The sequence below is a fragment of the Anolis sagrei genome, chromosome 4 (genome assembly GCF_037176765.1).
Source record: "Anolis sagrei isolate rAnoSag1 chromosome 4, rAnoSag1.mat, whole genome shotgun sequence".
Taxonomy (NCBI): domain Eukaryota; kingdom Metazoa; phylum Chordata; class Lepidosauria; order Squamata; family Dactyloidae; genus Anolis; species Anolis sagrei.
Genome location: NC_090024.1, coordinates 179,093,283 through 179,118,080, shown reverse-complemented (window position 1 = coordinate 179,118,080; position 24,798 = coordinate 179,093,283). Strand labels below are relative to the sequence as shown.

The 24,798-nt window shown below is 37.1% G+C and overlaps 1 protein-coding gene across 2 annotated transcripts in view; it reads right to left on the bottom strand.

Moving 5' to 3' along the window:
• Positions 1-225: 225 nt before the first annotated feature.
• The window catches only part of PIK3R3 (phosphoinositide-3-kinase regulatory subunit 3), a 325,870-nt gene continuing 301,297 nt past the window's right edge, over positions 226-24,798 (bottom strand). For both annotated transcript variants that reach the window (XM_060773427.2, XM_060773428.2), the window contains 9 exons: positions 17,788-17,899; positions 16,097-16,195; positions 14,994-15,174; positions 14,052-14,177; positions 13,050-13,192; positions 10,686-10,862; positions 10,093-10,167; positions 8,965-9,135; positions 226-8,374 (listed from right to left, as the gene is read on the bottom strand). In XM_060773427.2, coding sequence (XP_060629410.2) covers positions 8,176-8,374; positions 8,965-9,135; positions 10,093-10,167; positions 10,686-10,862; positions 13,050-13,192; positions 14,052-14,177; positions 14,994-15,174; positions 16,097-16,195; positions 17,788-17,899 — 1,283 coding nt within the window. In that variant the 3' untranslated portion in view covers positions 226-8,175. The remainder of the gene's footprint in view (positions 8,375-8,964; positions 9,136-10,092; positions 10,168-10,685; positions 10,863-13,049; positions 13,193-14,051; positions 14,178-14,993; positions 15,175-16,096; positions 16,196-17,787; positions 17,900-24,798) is intronic.

Below are 24,798 nucleotides of genomic sequence, written 5' to 3'. Positions count from 1 at the left end.
TGAGGCTTTTAAATAGAGGCTGGATGGCCCACAAGGTCTATTCCAACTCTATGGTGCTAAGTTAGCATTGAATTGGGATTTGGCACTTTAGCTAATGGACAAAACCACCACCCTGGCAACCAGATTTTTAAGATGTGTGGCCATCCAAAGTTACCAAAGTTTAAATAAACTGAAAATAAGCAACAAAAATAAGGGAAAAAATAAGCATCAAGTTTCCAAACAGACTTCATACCAGCTAGGCTGTATTTCTGAATTTATTAGAAACAGCGGTCAGTACATCCTTCTAAAACATTACATTTAAATGTGCTTTATTGCAATCTTTTATTGCATTTTTATTCTAAAGCAAAGTAGGCCAGAATGCTTAGTGTCTGGGATTCCAAAGCTCAACCATCTATTTAAAAAATAGAAACATACAGTAAGATCATAGCACATTTGGTGACAAGTACAATGTTGCATTACTCATCTAGAAACTACAATATGACTAACATACAACTGTTTTCTTCATGAAGCAGTTTCTCTTTAAAAGTTAAACTACATGAAGTTGACTATACCATAAAATGACAGAAGAACAGGTTTTACATACCAACAAGACTACCAAAGTTACATGCTGGAATTCATATTAAAAAGAACAAAAACAAAAACAATCCCGATTGCTTCATGAGAAGCAAATCTTTGACAAATAGCATCCCTTAAAAGGAAAACCAAAATGGATTTCAAGAATGCAATGTTCATGTGCGGGATGTACAAAGGAGCGCACAGTCCTGGCATGTCTCAATACAAGAGGACGTTTACCCACTCATTCTTACAGAGATACAAACATTATACTCGCCTTACACAGTGATTAATGCTACGGCTCTCCTTTGCACATTCATTGTAGATGGGGCTTCCACCAATTTGAAAATGTGCAACAGTTACTGTATCTCAAAAGAAATGGAGCTTCTATAAAATGTTAACAACTTTGCTTTGAATAAATTTTCATGTTTTATTTGGATCAAATAAGTAAAACACTAAAAAAAAGAAATAAAAAGTACATCAAGAAAATTAGTGATAGACTCCATGTTGGGAGGGGGGCAACCAAAGAATGATCCCAGCTTTCCATCATGGGGTGAGTAAAGTAAGTGCAAATAGTGAAATGGGACTTTCAGAGGGCTAGAGCCACGTATGGCTAATGCATATAAGGACATGTGTATGTGAATTTAGTTTCCATATATCTATATACATACAGTACATATACACACACACAGCGAGAAAGGGAGCAGGGGGAAGCGATTGGTTGCAGACCAGTACAATCCCATGGTGCTGTAAACTGGCAAAACTTATAAAGTTATCAATAGACCAAGTCAAACGTCTTTGCAATCAGTCACTCAAAGACCAAACACTCTGCACTTTAAAAGATTTACTTGAACAGCTGGCTGGCATCTTTAAGGGTGCAACCAACAGACTTATGATGAAGAGGGAGAGGAGCATGTTGACTCCTGAAAAATATCTCGAAATAGTAGTTTGTGTAGCAAATGTCTGCACCCTACCTAGGAGAATAAAAAAGGTGGCCCGAGATGTAGACTGGAGAAAGTGCAATCTTCTCATGGATATAGGCAAGATATCAAGCAGTATGAAAAAACAGAATGGACTTCAAAGAACAAGACTTATCACTACATGTTATACTTATTGTATTAGTGAGTTGCTGAGTCCTACCAAACACAAAAGATGTGTCTGTCTCAATCACTGCATAGAGCTCTTCAAGCTAAGATCTAAGTCAGTAGGACATCTGTATTTGGGATGTGATAAGATCAAAGCATGTTGTGAATCGTAGAAAAAAATCTGCATTAAAATCTACAGAGCCAGCCCCATATGCCAGTGCTTAAAACTTTGTATCTTTTAGAAGTCACAGACTAATCTCAATCCTCATGCACCCTTTGGAACGAAACAGATCTGTGGTATTCCCAAGAATTCCCTCCCTGGAGAAGTTTTCTGCCAGCAGAACATCAGATCTGCAGAACTTTCACTATTTTTTATAGTCAAGTCTAAAAACATATTCTGATAGGGAAAGTTTTTCTCTCAGGACCAAATTAGATAAACTGGATTCTCCATGATCAGATCTCCCCTGTAGTGTTTTTAGTTCAAAGCATTTGCATGGTCCCTAAATTATACAAGAGAAAGGGTGGTTGGAGAGGAGTTGCTGGAACATCTATCCTAGTTTCATCCCATTCTTAATCACACCACTGAATCAGTATTTACTGCAGTAGGAAGCAAGAGACAACACACAACTGTGCATCTGTTCTCCTCTACGAGGTAAATAGCATGTGCAGCAGGGGTCAAGAGTATAATGCAAGAAAAAAGCATTTCCTCTCACAAAACTGATTCCTAAATCTAACTGAAACCTTTTTACTGCTTTGAACTGAAAACATTACATAGAGAAGAACTTACTTTGATCTTTCAGCAGTCCTGTATCCTTTGGATTTTAGTACACTTGTCAAACCATTTTTTCCTATTTTCTTTTTTTAAAAAACGACTGTAATTTCCCTTTCTCGTACAATTTGGGCCCAAAATTTTGCTTTGTGATAAAGTCAAGAGGGGGATTGTCTGAGATTTAGGGTTTACGTGATATGCGGTGACCAGGTATGTGTCTAGAGAACTGAATCCATTGATAGATGTTATTAATGTACCACCACCCGGCATTCCTCCCTGTGGCTTGTGACTACATGGACACCAACTATTTAATGGAATGAAAATATATTAAATGGCTTTTCCCTTTAGTTGTTGCATCACATGAAAGGGCTCTACTGCATTCACTGTAGGTTTTTGGAGCTCCTTCAGTTAAGACACCATAATATGGAGGGATGGAATTGACCCCCCTCCCTTTTCCAAACTATTAAGGTGTTCCTGCTGTTGCTTTTAGAGTTTCCTCTCGATTTTGACTTCAGTGTGGGATATTTGGGGGGGGGGGCAACATGGGCAGAGAGAGGAATGTGTAGAAGCCATGCCCAGTTTGACAGCCACAATGGCTGTAGCTACAAGTAAGTGAAACTAGCACAAACATATTAGGACAGCAAATAAATAGCATAGCAGCAGGTGGATGCCATGGACAGACATAGCTTCTATCAACTGGATAATTAGTGGATTTTCCAACACTGGTTCTGACTTTGGTGAAATAGGGCTGCTATTGAGATAAGAAATTAATTTCCTCACTTTTGAGGCTGGGAAGTGAGGAGAGTAAGAATGAATAAAGGGGGTAAGAATGACAAAAGAAGAACTAGTCCTTAAAAATGTAACTTTACCTATCAACATATCACATGGTGGTATTTTAAAAGAGTTCATTTTTGGAATAGGGAGGTGGGAGGTGAGTTTTAGAAAAGAAACATATCTGAAAATGTGGTTAAATCCTGGAGGTTTCAAGATACTAAAGCCAAAGGTCTGACTGCTTCCAGCTGCAAATACTTTAAAGGACAAGTCAACATTAAATGTAAATCTTTACTTCGGGAATATTTAAAAAAATTCTCAAACCACAAAGCAGATCTTTTGGGGTTCATGTTAACAAATTTAAAAAGTGAATAAAAACAAAAAATGAACATACACTGAAATGCTTGCCCAGTTCTGCCCTTTTTGTCTCAATTTTTTCTGTATTCGTCTGCGCGCACCACAGAATATTCACTACCACTTTAGATTTGTATTCCCTGTTTTAGTATGAATCAAAAATGCTACCACCACACATACACATACACCCACATGCACTCACTCACATATTGTTCAAGTACCAAAAAGAGGATTTTCTACATTAGCAAATGTGATCGTAAAACAGGAAAATTGCTACGTGAACAGAAATAGCATTAAGTCAGTGTAAATGTTGTCAAGGCTTTCCACAGCAAGCAAACAACAGCATAATTAGATCCAAACCACCCAAGCCCTTAAATATAGCATGACATGTGACCACATTTCAATTGTTTTTAGAAAAAGATGTCTAAGAAACCTAGTAAGTCTAAATCTTTGCTTCTACAGACTTAGTCTGCCTGTGCTGAGACAGACAAAAAATTAGCTCCTATCCCAGTTCCTGAGCTTCCACAGCTTGGTGTTAGACTGTTATATATAAAATAATTTGGTGTGGTTTTCATTTATTCTTAAACTTACTGAAACACCAACAGTTGTTAAGTGAAAAGTGCTGGGTTTGAGGGATTGTGCATGCCAATTTATGGAAAGATAGGGCTGAAAATGGATTTGGAAGATGGGCTGTGGGGTAAACAAACTATTTGGAGCCCTCACTGCTTTTTGTTTGAGGCCAGGACCCTAAGGTCTACACAATCAGCGCTCTGTCTGTGGAAAGGTTTTAAAAACGTTTGCATCCTGCTCACAGCAGCTCCAACTGCTTGGCAGGTTATTTCCGAGACTCAGGGGGTTTAACTTGTGGTTTCTGATGCAGTGCAAGGAACCAATAATTGGGGGGGGGGGGGGGGGCTGAGCAATAAAGTCTCACATACATAACCAGGAACTGGTTATGTAAGTAATATGGAATTTTTGATTTGCAGGCTAGAAATAAACCCGTGGATGCTGGATTCATTCATATTCCAATAAATAAATTGTTTAAGGTACTGCTTTGTGCAAAATGGGAATAGAGAAAACAATACTGTATGCCTCCTGCATCTATTCTTCCAGGAACATTTCATCAAGTGTGTGTGTGTTTGTTCTTATGGAACAAACTGGCAAAGAAACTAGGCAGCAAAAGGACTGGCAGTTCAATCACTTTTCATTCTTAGCAGATATATTGTGCATCACAACAAGGAAAACAACTGCAAAAGGAGAAGCAGTGTTCCACTTGGAGAAAGAAAAAGTACTGAATAACTTGCAGTTCTTGAAAATACACTTAAGATAACCTGACTATTAGAAGACACTCTTACTCCACACAACCACTTATCAAGTAACACTGGTGGGGATATTCACCTAGATGAGCCACATAGATAAATATGTTCCACAGCTCTCGTATTAAAAATAAAATACAACCATTTGCCACCAAAACAAGCCTAACTCAGTTGGCTTTGAGAATATAGTGAGCTTTCTTGTACTTTGGCCCTACATATTCATCCATTTAATTTCTGCAGTTTTCTCTTGTGCATTTGTTTTAGCTTCAAATATAGTTATTGATACTAGCAAGACAATAACAATAAAAGGTGATTTGAACAATGAAAACTATGATGCAGTCACTTGAGATCAGCTAAAAGTGAAAAGGGGAAGAAAGCTGAATGAGGACGGTAGTAAAAAAAACTTGCCAGTATTTCAGTTGCCTTCAAAATGATTTTTCACTTGCCAAGTATGTCCATCTAACACAAGAGGCAAGCAGGAGCATGTGAACACCAGATGGATAACACCAACAGCTGTTACCTTTTTACCTAAACCAAGTGGAAAGAGAAGCGAACCAAAAGGAAGCTGTATATAAATTTAATTTGTGTGCTGTATTGATCTAAGTATGTCAGCATAAGCTCATTTTTTAAAAAAGTACAGGAAGGAAGCTTTTGAAAGAAAAGTGTACACAAAGTTAGCTGGGAAATGTAAATGAAAGGTATAAAGAAAGCATTTATTTATTAATTTATTAATATTTAAAACAAAAAAGGAAATGAGAGGACAAGATCCTATTTGAAGCTGGCAAAACATAAAGTTCACATTGTGTACTTACACCAAGGTTCCCAGATGTCAAAGGCAAAAGGGGAGGCCAGTGCCGAAGGAGGTGGGCAAAGGAATCCAGCTGATGGTGGCAGGAGGGAGCTGGAGGGTCAAGCTGTGCCTTGGCACTCTCTGACAACAATTGCTCAATCTGTCAAAATTGTTGTGTGCGGAGGTACTGGATACATCCTTACATACCATCAGAAAAAAAGTTCCTTTGGCACATGTCCTGGCTACACCAGTATAAGTTACGTTAAGAATTCTGTTCAAATTGTTTATATGGACAAAAAAGACTGATGTTATCTGAAGCAGCGGGAATTGTGTCATGATGCCTAATGCTACCAATGAGTATTTCATTGGCTATATGTTAAGCTGAACAACTTACAATTGTTCCTGCAGAAAAGGCCATTAAATTTTAGGCTAAATTGTGTGAAAGGAAATCTAGGTAATGTGCAGATATCAGATTAAAATGTGCAAGTTGGTCCGGTCCCTGGAAGGTCTTCCTGCTGTAAAATCCAGAGCAATACTTAAATAACAAAGATATTGCTGGTGGATGGGGAGGGAGTGGGGGATCTAGTTATGGGGAGAGGGGGCTGTAGAAAGCGGCAGCACATGCCATCATTTAGTATCTTTTCCCAAAAGAGGTTTTGGGGTCGTGTGATATCCACCATTCCAATTCAAAAGGCGCTTCTGCAGTAAGCTGCTCATCTTAAGTGGTGGAAGATTAGTGCAAAACAGAAGTGTTTTGGGGACATGTCCAGCACACTAGTTTGGCCCCTCCAACTGCTGATTAGTGCTCAAGATTCATCATTTTTCCTGTTCAGCAATTCCATATTTTGCTTAATACTTCTATGTTCCTCTATAGTGCATTCTGCTTTGTGTAAACATTAGTCTAACAGTCTCGGGGTTCAAGGTGGCACTGAAGGTACGGTTAACCAGAAATGATCCATGTCCCAACTCCCTGGCATGCACTTCAAATATTACACCAGAGAAAACAAAAAAAGGAAAGATTTCATGCTGAATTTGCTTAATTTCCTCCCTTTTGTGTAAGGAAGTTTTCTAGCTCAAGTATCGTCTTTAGTAATGACAACAAAGATTCAACAAGGGTAGTGACAAAAAAAGTCAAAATAGTATTGTACCAGCTCTACCTCTCACAGTCTAATGGATCCAGTTCTCACTCTGCTATAATTTCATTATTGGATGTTACATATAGTCCAGATGAATCTGACATGGCTAATGAAGACCAAGCAAAGCTGTTTACATACTGATAAATTCTACCACTTTATATCTCAACTAGTCTCACAGAACTCAAATGCCCAAATATTCTGCCTCATTGTAAACCAACAATGAATTCTAAGGGTAAGTAGACAACCAGTGCATTGGAATTAATGATTTAGCATGCAATCCAAATATGTTACAAGTATAGTTTTGAAGTCAGTTTCAATAAAGTGGACTGCACTTAATTTCTGCGGTTGTAGGGCTTTTGTTTGTTTTTTGGTTTAGCAAGCCGCTGAGAAGTAATCCATTGCACTTTTAGTTTTTTTAAAGAACAAAACAAAATGTTTTCAAACAGAATATTAATTGTTCAGCATAAGCATGTCAAGAGCCAGCTTCATTCTGGTTTACATTCCAAAGCTTAATATGTTTTTAAAAACAAAATCTGACATCCTGGGAAGAAAGAAAATGTAGTTTCAAAGTAACATGGGGAAAGTGGTGCAGTTACAACAGGTCAGAGTTTTGAAAACTACACAAGAAAGTTTTAGCTTTTACATTTTTTTATCTTCAAGTTTTGGCAAGTGTGCGATTGCAAATGCAATTTATTTCTGGTAAGTGCTCAATCCAGCAATGAGAGAAGTTTTGGTGGGTTCAGTTTGGTTTCTTTTATTTGAAGACCTGTAGTGCTGTCGAAACCAAACTTTGTTATTGTTGATAAAATATAAAGCAACATTTCTTTGAGGATATTCCTTTTAAATATGAACCTGAAACTCTCCCCATAATTCCTTTGGTCTCCTCTCATCAAATACCATGCTACATCAAGATGAGCCCTCATTTTTAAAAGTTTGTCTGACTTGCAGCAAGGCTGCTAAAATTAACAGGAAAAGTTTCTGCTGCACAGAACTTTCCCCCATTTCCTGGCGCATAATAAGACTGAACAACAATTACCAAGACCTCAGAAAAACAAAATCCAAGTAGAAGTTCCGCTGATGGCACCTGGCAAAAATACTTCTCTCCACAGTTTTGCTTCTTGTTGTTTTGTATGCATTTTGAGAGTTTCCTTGTTCCTTAAAGGGAGAACAAGAGACAGTGTTTCCTTATATAAAAACACCTCCGATCTTCAGGTAGCACCAGGGCACCTACCCCAAAGCTGTTATCTTGTTGCTGCTAGGTCTCCAATTCACATTCATCAAATCACTTCTTGTGCAAAACAAGCAGTCTAAGGAGAAAGAATGCCCTCTGGGTTCTAGTAAAAACGGTAGAAAAGAAATCCAAGATAACCAACACTTCACCTATATTTCACCCTCCTGAAATTTATCTGCAGAGGGAGGACATCTGTGCGTAGACAGGATACGCCAGCCGGACATTGAGGGAGTCGTTGTGTTGGACAAGGGAGGTATGCTGGTAATGGAGGACTAATTCTTTGAGGGTACTATAAAGGTTGTAGGGCTCTGCAAATCCATAACCTCTAGGAGTGCTGTAAATCACACAGTGTTTAACTTCGCCATCAGCTCTGTAAAGGAAAAATAAAGGGAGTCAACTTAAGAGGGTTATAGTCAAGGAAATACTGAATTATCACAATGAACAAAAAACAAACAAACACTGTAAGCAGTCATGCACAGGTAATGATTTCTAGATTTGAAATAGCTTACTGTCTTATTAATGGCCTTCCATCATACAGTCAAGTCTATATTTTAGGAAGCCTTTGGGTATTAATAGAGTTTGCACTCTTCCGAAAGTTTTTATATAGTATCTTTTGTTCTTTGTTCTGTTATTTTGTCTTATGATATTTTCACAATCTCTACTGATTAGCCAGTCTGAAGAAAGGCATAGTATAAACTTTTGGATTTTTTTACAGATGAATAAATCCCGCTCTAAATTTTAAGAAATAATTTCAAACCCTATTAAATTTATTTTTGCAGGAAGGATGCACCACCATATTCTTATTCTGACACAAGAAGTGCCACTTGTTACATAATTTTAATATATAGGCGCATTTCTGGATGATGGGACTATAGTGGAGGAAAGTCTTGCTGATCTACTCATCTTAAAAACAAATTTCCCTGTGCCTGATAAAGTAGTAAACCAAGAATCACTACTTACACCACAGAACAAGCATAACAGCCTTTCTTGCTACTTTCTCGAATTAAAAATGCCCCATCAGGTTTTCCACAAAGCAAATCTTCTGCTTGAATACGATTGAGATCACCTACAAACCAGGTCTTTTCATCATAATGTGGCAGGTTTTCGTCCTCTTCATTCGTAAAGTATGTACTAGAAGAGACACCAAATTGAATTTCAGTATTTCTCTGAGCATTAAAATATAGAATTTCTGAATGAATTCAAAAGCAAAGAAACATTATCACTCCTAACATCCATTAGAAGACAAAGCCCTAGAGCAAGGGTGACAAAAGTGTGTCTTGCATCCATCCCTCAGGACTATTTGTTGGCTCTACAAGCCAATCTTTGGCCCAAAATATCTTCTGCGAGTATGGGGAATTTTGCAAAGTTTTTGAAGTCCCTGGGCCATTTTAGTCATAGGGGAGGCCTGAAAAAAAGGCATGTCCAGGACATACAACAGCCTGGGGTAAGGAGTACTGAAAAATCCCCCCCCCCCCCCCCCCGAGGGCATATAGAGATTAAAATTTTCTGTGAGGAATGCACTCCTCTAACACATCTTGGGGAGTCAATGTGACTCCCTAACCCTGTCAGTACCTTACCACAATCATAAGATTCAGGAACACAAGGTAAGTGTACACATGAAAATACTTCAATGATCTTAGACCCCTTCATGCATTAAGAACAGCAATACATTAATAACAACAACAACAACAACAACAACAACAACAACAACAACAACAACAACAACACTATACCACCAAATCATTCAAATGCACCCAGTTCCCATCAGTGTCCAGCTGTCACTATTTATATGTCACTGATGGCATTTTTTTTAAAGCAATAGGTGCCAATTATTTTTTCTGAATGACTCCTTTGGTAGTTTACATAGCCATGAAAAATACATGTTAATTTAATGTAAGTTATGTTATGGTTGGTTGGTCTGTTTGAAACCAATCCATGATAATTAGCTTAAGGAAAAAGTACATGTCTATAAGGCAGCTACATTAATGTACTACAAAGATTATACTCTTGTTGTGCATTTTTATACAGTTTGATAATTAATTCTATGAAGTGATACAAAATTCAGACCACTGTTGCAAAAACACTTACTCATCAATGTTTTCATTTTTGATTCCCAGCCATTCATTTATTCGTTTCTGCCTCACTCCTTTATGATTAAGCCAACTGATAATGAGATACAAGGCACATTATTAATACAATCTAAAAGGGTCATTTACAAGAAGACAATCAAAGATTCCCCAAACACCTTGAACTATAATCCTGTTTTTACATCCTGAAAAATATATATCTAACATTACAAAAAAGCATACCCAGTTGTGCATTGTTACACACTGCTTGCTAGCTTCAAAAAATCGACTATGGCTCTACCAGGGTCTCTACATAAGGTTACATTCCATTTTTAATATATACCCCACCCAAATGTGACAATAGTCCATTTGATCAATGATACCTGAGCTATGGAGAATATTAAGGCCAAAAGATATGGCTTAGTTCTCTGTTCTGGCTTGATTTGTTCAACACTGTGAATTTTTTACAGTTTGCCCTTCATTTCTTTCAAAATGAAATAAAATATTTACTTGGAACTAGAATGGGGCAATACTGAGCACACTGTGCAATTATTGTGCTGAATAGGCTAACCAGATGTTAAAATTCTTCCATATCAAGAAGTCCTGTTTACTTACACAAGGTACTGATCTCTGATTTTGCGTAGCTGGATAAGATCAGGTTTGATACTGTTCATTTTCTTGTCAATTTCCCGGTTGTCCAGGGCTTGCTTCTTCAAATCCTGTTCCAGTCGTAGCTTACTGTCATGAATCTCCCCCAGGCGTGATTTTAATTTTTCATAATTCATCATAATCCTGTAAAGCAATGTATGATGTTTTAAAAGTCACGTATACTATGCACCTAAATAAAATTACAAGCCCTCATTTTAAAATATACATGGAGTTCATCTATAGCTACTTAGCACATAACTATTATGATAGCCATTGTGCAGAACAGAGTCCACTAAAAGAAGACAATCCAAGATTCCCCAAACACCTTGAACTATAATCCTGTTTTTACATCCTGAAAAATATATATCTAACATTACAAAAAAGCATACCCAGTTGTGCATTGTTACACACTGCTTGCTAGCTTCAAAAAATCGACTATGGCTCTACCAGGGTCTCTACATAAGGTTACATTCCATTTTTAATATATACCCCACCCAAATGTGACAATAGTCCATTTGATCAATGATACCTGAGCTATGGAGAATATTAAGGCCAAAAGACATGGCTTAGTTCTCTGTTTTGGCTTGATTTGTTCAACACTGTGAATATACTATGCACCTACTATTTGCCCACAGCATTTTCTATAAAAGTATTATAGAACTCTATTGCATTCTCAATTAAAATTTAAAACATCAAACCAAAAACAAAGAATTATGACTTTGGAAAAATAAATATCAGGTTTGGCAAAGGAGAATCCAGAAAGTACAACCTTAAGACTAGTGCAGACTGCCACTCTGTTCCACTGTATTATATTTAAATGGGAAGAAACCAAAACTTTCCTACCTATCTATAACAATTCTAGCTGGAGTTAACTATATTTCAGCAAATTGGAGGGATAAGAATAAAAAAGCTGAATATTTCCCAGGCTAACTGTGCTTTCATCTTCAGAGGTATATAATAAGTAGTCATGGCAAATACTAGGCAAACTACTTGTGGAACACTCCTCGGTTTTATTAATAAAAGCCCACAGTATTAACATCTTGCTCTTTATTATTACACCTTTTAATCTTTCAGGTCTGGCTGCATCAAACTGTTTTTTTTCTAGTTTTTTTTGTACAGGCCCTGCTGGTTTAATATTAGTGTAGACTTGTTTGTTTGTTTTTTATTGGTAGTATTCCTTACCAATATTTTTTAAAACACATCAAGAGTTCCTTTTGTCTTTTACACAGTCATTACAATAAACAGCCAACATTGTTAAGCTATTTAAAAGTAGTATTTATTTGAAAATTTAAAGAGCATGTTTCTTGCTGGACCAGTTCAAAGTTCATCTATATAGCTAGGTATAAGTAGAGTTAACTAACAGAACGGATCCCAGCGGTTCTAAATTGTAGGCAGGTACAGTCAAATTGACAATAAAATAATACCAAATTGAAGCATGGTAAAGAGTGGACTATAGCATAAACAATGAAGAGAACCAGTGGTGTAGTGGTTTCAGTGTTGGACTAGGCTCGGCCATAGAAACCCAGCCTCAAAAGAAGGCAGAATTAAACCTCCTCTAAGCAACTCCTACCAAGAAAATCTTGGGATAGATTTGCCTTTAGGTCATCATAAGCTGGAAATGACTTGAAAACATACAATGGCAGGGCTAAAAAAATGGTTAACGTTGATTCTGAAATAAAATTTTGGAAATAGAATGCTATAACAAATTCTCCACTATTCTTATAAAAACAAGATACACAAAACAAAGCCAACAGAGACAGTATCACCCAAGATTCTTATTAGATAAGGGTGGCCAACGGCATTAGAGCATCTGGCCATCTACTATTTGTCCACAGCATTTTCTATAAAAGTATTTCAACCATATCTCATTTAGTTATCATGTTTAGTTGCCCTGCCCAATATCATTCCCAACTCTATCCAAATTCTATTAACCCTTTTCAGATGAGGTTTGTCTGAATTTCTGAAGGGTCAGAACCATGTCTTTCTAATGATTTCATATTATTGCCTTCACAGAAGCAATATTTCTTTAGCTAATAAAGACTTCTTAAATATTAAAACAATCAAAGAAAATCTATCTAGATTCAAAAGATCACCGGGACGTATTTGCATATTTTCCTGTCAAGTTCCTCCAGTGTGTGGCTGCTACTGCTATGCTACTTGTATTTTCAAATTGAATATTATTTATCAAACTAGTTAAAAATATATATTTTAACACTCTGTCTCATTCAAACTTCAGGAAACTTAACAACCAATTCTAATAACTGAAAAGAGACATGCAATGTCATGCTGGGCCAGGGAATGTCAGCAGATACAGTGATTTGGCAGACCTACCTTTCAATTTCTTTTTCATTCCCTTCTCTTCGAAAACGTTCAATGTACTCCTTGCTATATTGCTCTTGGGTGTGACATTGTTCTTCAAATATTTTAATTGTTTCATTAAATGCTTCTATTGCTGTTCGCTTCATTTGAATTTCCTGCACAGAAGAAACAGTTTTAAAGTTCATCATTAACCATTGACAGTATTTTCTTCTGCATTCTATATATATATTGTTATCTATATAAACAAAGAATATTCATTTTGAGTTCTTAATATTTAAAATATGATTCAATAATGAAAAGTGTTGATTCCAAAACTGAGAAAATTAAATTAATCGACAAAGAGTCATTATCTGGCATTTCAACTTCCCTTTTCACCTCACAAACGGTGAGATTTTGTGCAAAATTAGGTCCCTGCAGCAATATAAGTTACAAGGGAGATACTATTTAACTCTTGTAATAACATTTCTGGTTATCTTCATACTGATGCTATTCTTTGTGCTTCAAACAGCATACATGGCTCTGGTTCTGTTCAGACTGAACACTAAATTGCATCAAGGAATTTTAATACAGTTAACACCTAGTCAAAGCAACTTTCTCCAAGTCAAAGAAACAAAAGGATTATTTTCTACTCAGTCCTCTACTGGTCTACCATTCAGGGGAGTCCTGATGCTTTCTTCTGAGACATCACAAAACAGGCTTCTTGCTGGAGTGACATCTAGTACTATACACACAATTCTCTTCAGCCAGACCTTGGTCAGTGCAGCAACACATCCCAAAACCTGCAATGACCTTTGATATAGTGCAGGAACAGTGAGCAGAAAGAGTATTCCTAAACCCTTCCTCTAGCTGCTTTAATTATGCAAACACTCTCACGTATAATTTTTGCCCTATCCTCTCTTGACATTGTTTTTCTAGTATGGTAGATGGGTACTTGCTTGCTTTCCAATTATGTGCTGGGTAAAGCTGTCTAATTAGTTTGGGCCAAAGACATTTATGAGTCAACTTGCAACATACCTGTGATGTTCTGGTGTATTCTTCATATAATCTGTCATATTCTTTGCTTTTCTCTTGATATTGAGTGTGGTACTCCTGAAGCTTTTTCCCTACAGCATCAATATTATCTTCTTTTACCAACTGATCCTGCAGATGTCAAGGAAGAAAAAAATACACTGTTCTGTATGAGAGCTTCAAGCACTGATTGGTCTGCGGAAGATAGATATTATTAAACTTTATTAAGCTTTCTATCCACAACATTTATGTGCTTCCACTGGGGCCATATTTGCACCAACACATTTTCTCTAGCATTATACCAATTACTTGAGAAATATGTAGGAATATTAGACATTAAGTTAGTTCTTGGACCTTTGTGTGCACCAGTATTTGAAGCTAGTTACACAGCATTACCCTCTTGACATCAATTGCTTAATCTGAAAGATATATTTTAGAAAGAACATGACAGCCTTTGAATACTCTTAATTTTCTCCAAGAAATACACATACTGAGAGAGTTCTGAAGATACTGAAATGAAGTAAGAACAATTAATATAGCAAGAGTCAGAATTTGTGGGAAGCGAGAAGTAGTAAGATAACGATCAACGCCAAGGCATGTCTACCTAGTGTAAATAGAGATTTTAAAACAAGATGTAGAGGATGAAACCCAAGCTGGATTCAAGACAATTCCTGAACACACCTGATGCTACAAGTGTCTAGTATTATGATAATTTTACAGTAGTTTTACATTATTTTTAATACTGAAGCATAAACTTGCTTATTTTATATGGCCAGTGAATGATCATAACAAAGTTAAATTTAAAAGAACATATCTAAATTAGGGATATCATGTCTGTTTTATCTGGAAATCTTTGTTTGAGATTAGTGCTCCCATTCAAACTCTTGTCTCTATAAAAATAGTTTATGAAACCACTGTAAACAACTGCATATTCTGTGGAAACGTTACCTGCTGGTATCTAGATATAGGGTACATCAGCTTCACATCAAGTTTAGGATTATATTGGGCAAGAGACTCATGGTGATAGTGGTTAATTAGCTCCACAACAGAATTAAACGTCAATGGATCAGAAAAACCATATTTTCCATCTCGATGGTAAATTTTTATTAATTTATTGTTGCCACCTTTCCTATAAAAGAGATAATTTTAAAAAGTTATATCACAATCTGTTACATACGATATGTCAATACACAAAGTCAAACCAACTCTTGCACACATTTTCACTCTTGTATGCCATCTAATATTATAAAATGAGAATTGGAATATTCCCATTAGAATATTTTCCACATGCTGCATTCACAAGCTTCACTGTTTTTTAAGAAGTAGAATTTCCTCAAAGGTGCATGGAACTGCATGACCTTTTTCTAGTACTGAGGAATTTTATAAAGGCATCATTTGACCTTTTAATCTGTTCATGTGATCCTGCTACTTTGGTATTACTCACAGGTATACTACAGAACCTCTTGCCAAAGATCTAGTTGGTCTCTGATATGCCTCTAAATTAGGTAGCATGTTTTGTTGTCAAAAGCATAGCACTTCTGGGTTTATTCCCTCAAAATGTGTAAGAACCAGAAGACATTTAAATGTTTTCTCTTTCCAGGTTTTATGGCTTTGCACCATACATTTTCAAAAACAGTACTTCCAGAACAAACTAAACAATGCAATAGGATTTTCTACAACTTTCAAATGTGTGGCTCAAAACACAGATAAGAACCAAACATATTAACTGGCTGCTAAGACCATATTTTATCCCAGCGCAATAATTCCATATTCCTGTGGTCTTCACAACAGAAAGCCAACAGCATCAACTCACATTTAATTGAATGTAGTTGATGCTAATTCTTTTTGAGGAAAAGAAAGCACTGCTTTTGTAATTCATTACAGCAAGTCCAAAACTAATCATGCCTGACCCCAGAAGGTCATGAACAGGATTTCAACAAGAACAAAAGTTCCAGGACGAAGAAAGATGCAGCTATCATTCACATTCAATGAGCTATAATATCTACACCAGATTATCATTCGGTGCCAATTACAATTTTCTAATTATTTACCTTAGTGTCAACGTATAGTCTCCTTGTTTCTTTGTTGATGCATCTCGAACCAGGAAAGTTCCATCTGGCATGTCTCGTAGTTTGTCATTCACTTCTTCCCTGGAAGAATGAAAGGCAGATAAAAACATATTACTAACGTTACTTTACCTTGCTCTTAGGAACACTATTAATTGCAAAAGTGTACCAAACGTTCCGCTCTGTTTTGCTTCTTAAATGATCATGCATATGCTCTTTAAACTGTTACTTTCTAGACGTGTTTGCATAAAAAATAGAACTTACCAACTTTTAGGGTTGGCTTAGGTAAGTTTGCATTTTAAATAAATCCCAAGCAGCTTCACTTAGAAATCTGTTTCTAATGTCTGATGCTAGTGTCTGGGCAGTGACATTAACACTATGATCAGCAGAAACTATGGGGCTGCTTCAAACCAGCCTAATTTCCTACAGTTTTTTAAAAAATTGTCAAAAAAGGAGGCCAATTCAAGTCATTTACACCAAGCTTTCAGTTTTGTGTAATTCCATGTATTTCCCATACAAGAATTGGTTCTTATAGACATTTAACGTGCACCATTTTACAACTAACTAGACTAGCACTGCATGGAGCACAATTTTCATCCTCTGGACTAAAAGCTTTTTATGTTTAGAGACAGAAAAGCAATTATGAAATCAAGGATTTCTGTCTGACTCTTCTGTATGTGTGCAAGGACAAAATGTAGAAGCACTTCTTTGAACACAGAGAATGCTCATGGAGCAATTTTGACAGTTTATGTGTAAAAAAGCCTTTCCCCATGAGATACAAACAAAGTAAGAATGTTGCCTTGTTGATAGAATGAAAACACTTATAACTGGTACAATCGACATAATTGTCGACACCTGTACACCTAGTATGGTTGTAAAAAACCACACAGTAATAGATGTACAACGATGGGGCAAGGGGGGGAGGATTATGCTGTTTTGGTCTTCGATTCACAGAGTCCAAAACCTTTAATTCCCTCACACTCCTATGCTAGTCTCAGAGTTGGTATAGTTAATCTTCTACCTGCCTTTGCTAGCCGAAGATAAACAAACACATAGAACTATCCAGATGCAAACGGGATGCAAAGAGGTCATATGTCCCCTCTCCATTGGCCTTTCTAGCTGGCAGGGCACAGGATGCAGTAGCAGCTCCGGCACATATCCTATCCTTGCTACCTCTACAGAGTTGCTCTGAACATAACCTTTTGTATCAAAATTATAATGGTTGACCTCATGTATTTTTGTCTCTGATGTTCTTTTTTTCATGAAAAGGTAGAATATCAGACTGATTTAATTTATTTAGGTAATTCAATTTATGTCGAGCCCTTCATTAGAATCTCCAGAAAGACAATTGATAGAAGGGCAGGACTCCGTGCCTGAAAATACTATCCAATTCAGATTTCACTTGGGTTATTTCACAAGCTAAGTATAACTTCAATTCAATTTGTGTTTTTTAAACAAAATAAGGAGAAAACTGATTTATTTCTTTAAAAGATATTTCTCAATCCTAGTCTCACTGTGAGGACTCCCATAAATGTTGTTATTGTTGTTTATGTTCAAACATGTTATTTAACTTCAAACTCATTTTCTTCACAACGCTGCCCAAATTAGCACACATTTGTAATACATACATATGTAGGGAAGCCAAAAATTCAGCCAATTCAGCACATTTTTTTTACCTTGAGATGTCTCCCCAGTACCATTCTGCATCCTGTAGTGATAAGATGCAATTCTCTTTTAGTCCATTTGTATTAACTGGAGTTATTGGTTTGGAGGGCTTTGGAGGAAGAGCTGAAAAAGAAATTTGGCTGATTTAATTTTCTGACTTTATACAGCAACTTTAAATATTTGGTATTAACTTAAGTTAAAGCAAACTATAGCATTAAAGATCTGTCAGAACTGAAGAAAAACACATTTAGGCTCAAAGCTGATTTTTGATTACTCATAAAAACTATTTCAGTGAGACATTAATTTATATACATGCTATAAAAATAGTTCCACTATCCTGCATATATTTCTGAGCACATACACCTCTCAAATTTAACTGGGATTTTGGACTGGTTCAGACAGGCACCTGGTTCAGATACAAACTCAGCCCTGAGTGTACAAGAGCTTTCAGGTAGCTTTAGTAGTTTTAAACTCCCAACTGTTTCTACCACGAGCTATAAAGCTCTGTTACTATCTTTTCAACACTTTCAAGAAGGGCCAGGCTCCTTCAGAGAAGGAACAACTCCCTGAATGTGAATTCCTAGGTGAGTTAATGGCGATAACGTTGCCATTGACTCGGGTTGACTGGTTACAACCACCAGTTGCTCTCACTGCTGCTATAAACCATCAGTATAGGTAGATGCACAGACTCTCAAGTGAGCTAGTTCATAAGAGCCGCCGCAAACTAGCCTCCTGCGGGAGCAAACTGTGCCAGCACGTCCCTGACGTCATGAGACTGCGCCTCTCTCTCCGCCCCTTTCTCTGCCTCTTTCTCCGTGCCAGAGTGGTTTTTCCTTTGCTAGGGCAGCATTGCCAGCGTACTCTCGTTGTTGGCAGAAGGTAGTTGTTTTAAAAATCATGTAACCATCACAGAGATCTGAGCCATGTTATGCAGGATTATGGGATTATGAGTTTGATGCTGGTTAGTTATCTGGGCCCACAGCAACTATGCAAAGTGAGGAAATATTTTGGTAAGCCTGAATAACAGATGACAAAGAAAGTAAAGTTGGAGAGAACAGCATGCAAGTTCTTGCTTTTCCTTTACTGCTCTTGTTAAGAAATGGGACTACAAAGTGGGCTCCACAACATGTGAGTATGGAAAAGAGCAAACCACAGACCACTTACTAAAATGCAGTCTGAGCCCTGCCACATGCACAATTGACGACCTTCTTACAGCCACACCAGAAGTACTCGAAGTGGCCAGCTTCTGGAGTTTAGTACAATACCAAGCTTTTAACTTTGTTTGCGGTTTTTGTATGCATTATAACTGTATTCTCAATTTGCTTCTGACACAATAAATAAAAAGCAGAACAATGCATCTCAAGATCTCTCGAGGACAAAATCACCCAAATTACCACATGTCAAGTAGAGCAGCTGATCACACAATGTGATACATGAAGCAACCTGTGCATGGAAATGGATTGGAGGCAGGGAGCAACAAAAAATCTTATCACCTTGTCAGTAAAATTTCCTGATCTCTAGTTTAAACAAAATATTTAACCTGAATAAATCAACTGCTTAAAGATCTTTCTGCATTTTTCACCTAAAATGCCTACCACACCAAGGCTGTAAACACCATACACAAATTTCAATTTCAAATGCTTCTTTTGAACACTCTAAACATAAAGATTCACTGTTTTCATAAGCAAGCGACCCTTGCTGAATAAAGCCATTTTAAAAATCTAAAACTTTGTCCTAATAATTCAGACACTGGGTTGCTGACTAAACATCATTGAGTTGGTAATACTCATTCTATTCTATAAAATATTCAAGTAGGTATACAGAAGTATGGAGAGCAATGCCAATGCACCGCGAAATTATAACTAGACAGATACAAATAAACCAGGAATTATATTCCTTTCCCCAAATATCCGTTTTCAGTTCTGGAGGAACAGCACCCATGAGACATCTGAAGGCCAAGCCTGCCAATCATGGTACTACCTTAAACCATAACATAATCTTTGAACCCAACAAAGTGACCGAAAGGGGCTGCTGGAAAGCACTACGCCAAGTTGCTTATCAACACTTTTGAAATGAACTGAGCTATTTGGAAATCAAATCCTGATTCTCTGTCTCCCCCCCCCCCCCACAGTACCTTATTTCTATCTCATCCAATCAAATGAGGCTGACAGATTCTAATATAAAAGGGTAGGTGGCAGGTGATCCAAGTTCCACCCTTTGATCCCAGGATAGGCTATGTCCATATTTTATTCTTAAAATGCCTAATTTATTTTCTATTGTGGCAAAAGTGTACAGGAAGAACATTATAATGAATTTCCAATTTAATCTATCTCTGTAACCACAAACGAAAAAGCCTGCTAGCTGATTTCTCAAAACATCAGTAAAGAGGCACCATGATTCATAGTTTTGCTCCAGACTGCTTCTATAGTTTTCTTAGAAAAAGGAGCATTCACTGAGAATTTACTTTACACTGAGAGATACTGTATATCCACAAAATAAAAATATTTAAGAAAAAGGCACTTCACATGTGATCACATGGTTATAATTATGTATGATTAATCTGCTAAACATGTCTCTTCCAATATTTGGACATTGTTGCAGGTTGTTGTATTTGGACAGGTTGTTGCAGATATGCATTCTCTGATGTTTTGTTTGCTCTGGTAAATAACTTTTACTATACTGGAAGGTAGATGAAGGAGTGTGCACTAGCTCTTATATTTGGAAACTTTCTTTCACACCACCTGTTCTGCTTTGATATAATTATCCTTTAATAATGAAGCACTGAGGAATGTTAGGGATTGTTGTGTGGTTCAACCTTGTCCCTCGTGTTTTTAAATGGGAGCTACATAAAACTATTGGAAATATTAGCTAGAGGTTAACACAGCATGATGTGCCCGAATAAATGCACAAACCAAATCCAGATAAGACATAAACAAAGCAAAGGATCTGAATTATCTAGCACTTGCTACAGTTCACCTGTAGAGTATGGGGTTGTTCTTCCCTTGAAGCACCAGACATATAGTTGATGGGTACCCATCTACATTAGCTGCAGCCATCAATGATGACTTTGTCTTTGTCATATATGTTTTCATGGCTTCAAGGCTGGACCTATGGCCACATGTTCTACATGATCCTGCCCTAGACAGTTCAGAAACTGGGGATAAAATATAGCACGCTGCACCAGAGTAAGTAAAAAACACATCAATTTTGTTTCTATGCACATTCAACTCTGGGCCCATTTATTTTACAGAAAACCATTCAGTAAGAAACTTTTAGTTTCTACTCAGTAGGTTCACCAACAGCTAGACAAAGAGACATAGAGAGGGAAGACTTTCCACTAGTTACACTGTCACTTCGGTGCCCCCATTAAAAGCCACTTTTTTTCCCTTTCAGAAAGACAATTGCATTATTCTTTTCATTTCAGCAGGCTAAGTTTTTAATAACTATGACACACTTTGCTGAACAACAAAACTCCTGTCTTCTCATTGATCTGCATAATATGTGAAAAAATCTGAGGAGAAAACTGAAATGTTGCTGGGCATTTTCAGAGTGTTAGGGTTACAAACTGCTGCAAGCAAAATTGTGAAAACCAACCTACTCTTCTATATGAGGGGCAGGATGCATGGATTCTTTGAAATATCACATGATGTTGCCCCTCGGGCTTTGCAACTCTTCATCTCAGCTGGATGCACAAGCAATACAGATGGCAACCTCAAACTCTCTGCTTTGATAAACAGGACACATAGCAATTTCAGTCTACATATGCACACACATCCCAGGTGTACAAGACGATTAAAGATCTAAAGCAGCAATATTAATAAAAGGCCCCAGAATAAATGGGCTTTGCAAAGAAATCTATAGCTCAGAAAAAAATTCCTTGGGACAGAAATTCCTCAAACCTGGGGGTAGTGAGAATATTCTGCTTCTAGTAACAATTCAATATCCCTAGTCAGCAGCTGGATAAGGACTCTCAGTGAAGATCTAAAATCACAAGTAGGCTCCTACAAGACTAGGCTCTCTCTTCTCACATCATAAAGGGATTGAAGCCTAGGAATTTTTACTTTGTTCTGGTTTTACTTGGATTTTAATATTCATTCTTTTGGCTTTCTTGTTCTGATATTATGTTGTTCTGTTGCTATGGCTAGCTTTAATTTTTTATGAACTGATTTGGAAATGCTTAGTATTTGAAGACTGGAATATACATTTATATATGTATAAATATGAAACAGCACATTAATTAGGCCCAGAACACCACCGGCAGCCCTTGCAAATTAAGGAGGAATTTGTTTAATACATTTGATATCACCACAAACAAGTAAGCTATGGTGATGTACATTAGTTTTTACAGAGAACACTGTAGTAGTTAACCCTTGAGGTTGCGAAGACTTGGATAACAGTTGCAAACCTTTGGATCTTTCCAATGAGATGCAGTTGTCTAAGAAATGTGACTAATGGACATATTCTTGCCACGTGCTTTTAAAAAGAACAGTACAGATTCAGGTTAGCACCATGACTTTGTATCTATTTCCATATCAATGTAAGTATACTATCAATATCAAGTACACTGCGTAATCCTAAAACATCAGGCCTCCCAGTAAATATCACTTCATCTTATGTGGGTTCAGTTTCTGCTTGCTAATCTACACCAACTTGATTGTAGCTTCTAAAACTGATTTGGAAGATTTACTTTTGAAAAACGGACCCCAAAGCAATATCAACAGTTTACTGATGACACCCATAGCTCCTTACAATCTGTCATAGCACTTCTATACATTTCATTAAACAACACAGATAATTTTGATCCTGTGGAATCCTCCACCTATCAGAGGGTAAAGCTAGCACCTCTTAAGATCCAGGTGTCTTTGGTTTATTATGTTCCTATTTTTGACAAAGATATTTCAAGCTGCAGAAATTCTGATTTTAGAGTACACAAAAGTTTAGACCTATAGTATAGGGCTCCCTTGGTAGCCCAGTGGGTTAAACTCTGCAGTTGCTGAACTTGCTGACCAAAAGGTCAGTAGTTCGAAACTGGAGAGTGAGGTGAGCTCCTGATGTTAGTCCCAGCTCCTGCCGACCTAGCAGTTTGAAAGCATGCAGATGTGAGTAGATCAACAGGTACTGCTTCTGCGGAAAGATAACGGTGCTTCATGCAGCCATGCTGGCCACATGACCTATGAGGTGTCTATGGACAACACCGGCTCTTTGGCTTAGAAATGGAGATGAGACCCCCCCCCCCCCAGAGTTGATACAACTAGACTTAATGTCAGGGGAAACCTTTACCTTTTTATAGGGGGTCAAGTTTTTTTTTAAAAAAATGTTTGGTATGTGCACACCTGTCTAAATATCCCATCCCTAACAGTGTAATGGAAGTGCATGGTTTCAAATCCAGCTCCCTATTCATACTTTTATATTGTTCACCATAACAGACTGAAGATGAAAATAAATCATGCAGACATCTAACAGTGGTATATTTGTTAAGTTTGCACTACCCAGACTTTGAGTTAAATTGCCTGTCCTGCTTTTAACTGAAAACCTTTTTGACTCTAACTCAGTGGTTCTTAACTTATAGGTCCCCAGATATTTTGACTCCCAGAAATCCTAACAGCTGGTAAACTGGTTGGAATTTATGGGAATTGTAGGCCAAAACACCTGGGGACCCACAGGGTGAGGACCACTGTCTTAACTGAAAATACAGGTAGAAGATGGATTTTCTAGTGACTTTCCTCTAAGCATTGGAGAGAGGACTAGTTCAAGCAGAAGACTTGAAGCTGAAGGTACTTTCTACCCTGCTTAAAATCCCTTTCTAAAAAGCTCCGCTTAACTGTCACAGAGAAAACAAAAACAATAGAGAATTCTGGTGGACTTTTCAGAAGAGAGATTTTATTCTTTCTGGTGGTATCTCACCTAATATTGAGGTTCTAGTTGAGGGAAGGAAGGAGACTAAAATTTGAGAACCATTGGATAACTCACTGAAAATCTAGGTTTCTTTTAATATGTTTCTCTAGTTGTTTCTACTAAAAGGATATTGGAGAGAGTGGGAATATTGCAAGGGGAAAGGTACTACTTTAGGATAAAAAAATCCTAATTTAAGGAAAATATCCTGATGGAAAAAATGGACAAAATACAAAATTTATATAAAAGCAATAGCAGCAACCCCCCCCCCCCGCAACAACCCCCATTCTTTGCTATACTGAAAGAGCTCCCTTAAAGTCTATCATACTATTAATGGAAAGATAGAATAGTCACATGAAAAGGCCTCAAAACCAGGCACTAGGTTCTTAAGTTTACAAGACGCATGTACCCTTTGATATGATTTGTACAACTAATGTAACCTGACAGGTCTATGGTCAATTAGTATCTGTCTGAAGCAAAGTGCAGATGCTAAAATAATTTAGATTCTTCATCCCATAAAGCACTACAGCTGATATATTTAATTTGCTGAACTAACAAGTCTCTTTGGTCTCTTACTTACAGTGATAATGCAGATACTACCAACATTGGAGTACTATGTCAGCAAAGCAGCAAGTTACCGAATTGTACAAGTGATGATATTAAAACAGGGCTGATGGAACAGCAACATAAATATACAAAGGATAATTGCTGGCACAGGCACTAGAAAATAACCTCTCAAATGTAATTTTACAGCCACCAAATATAATATGGCCCAACATATTACAGTGGCAAGAGGACAAAGAAAGCAGTAATTGCTGATTTTTTGTATATGATAGGGTACTATGCAAAATGTGGATGTCCCCCAATTTTATGTGAAACAAGGACTGAAATAAAAAAAAATTCAGAGAAATTAAGTGACGGTAAATTAATAGGCAACTTTCATCCTTCAATTCTTTTCTGACCATGAAATAATAGCTTCTATGCCGGCTTTAACAAAATATGGTCCTTAGCATGTCCCTGCAGAGTTAACTTTAAAAACAGAGCATTAGCTATTTCCAACGAGATCTTCATTACCAGAAAAACTACCCACCCTTTTATTAACTGGAATTGTACTGATGCCAAAATCAATC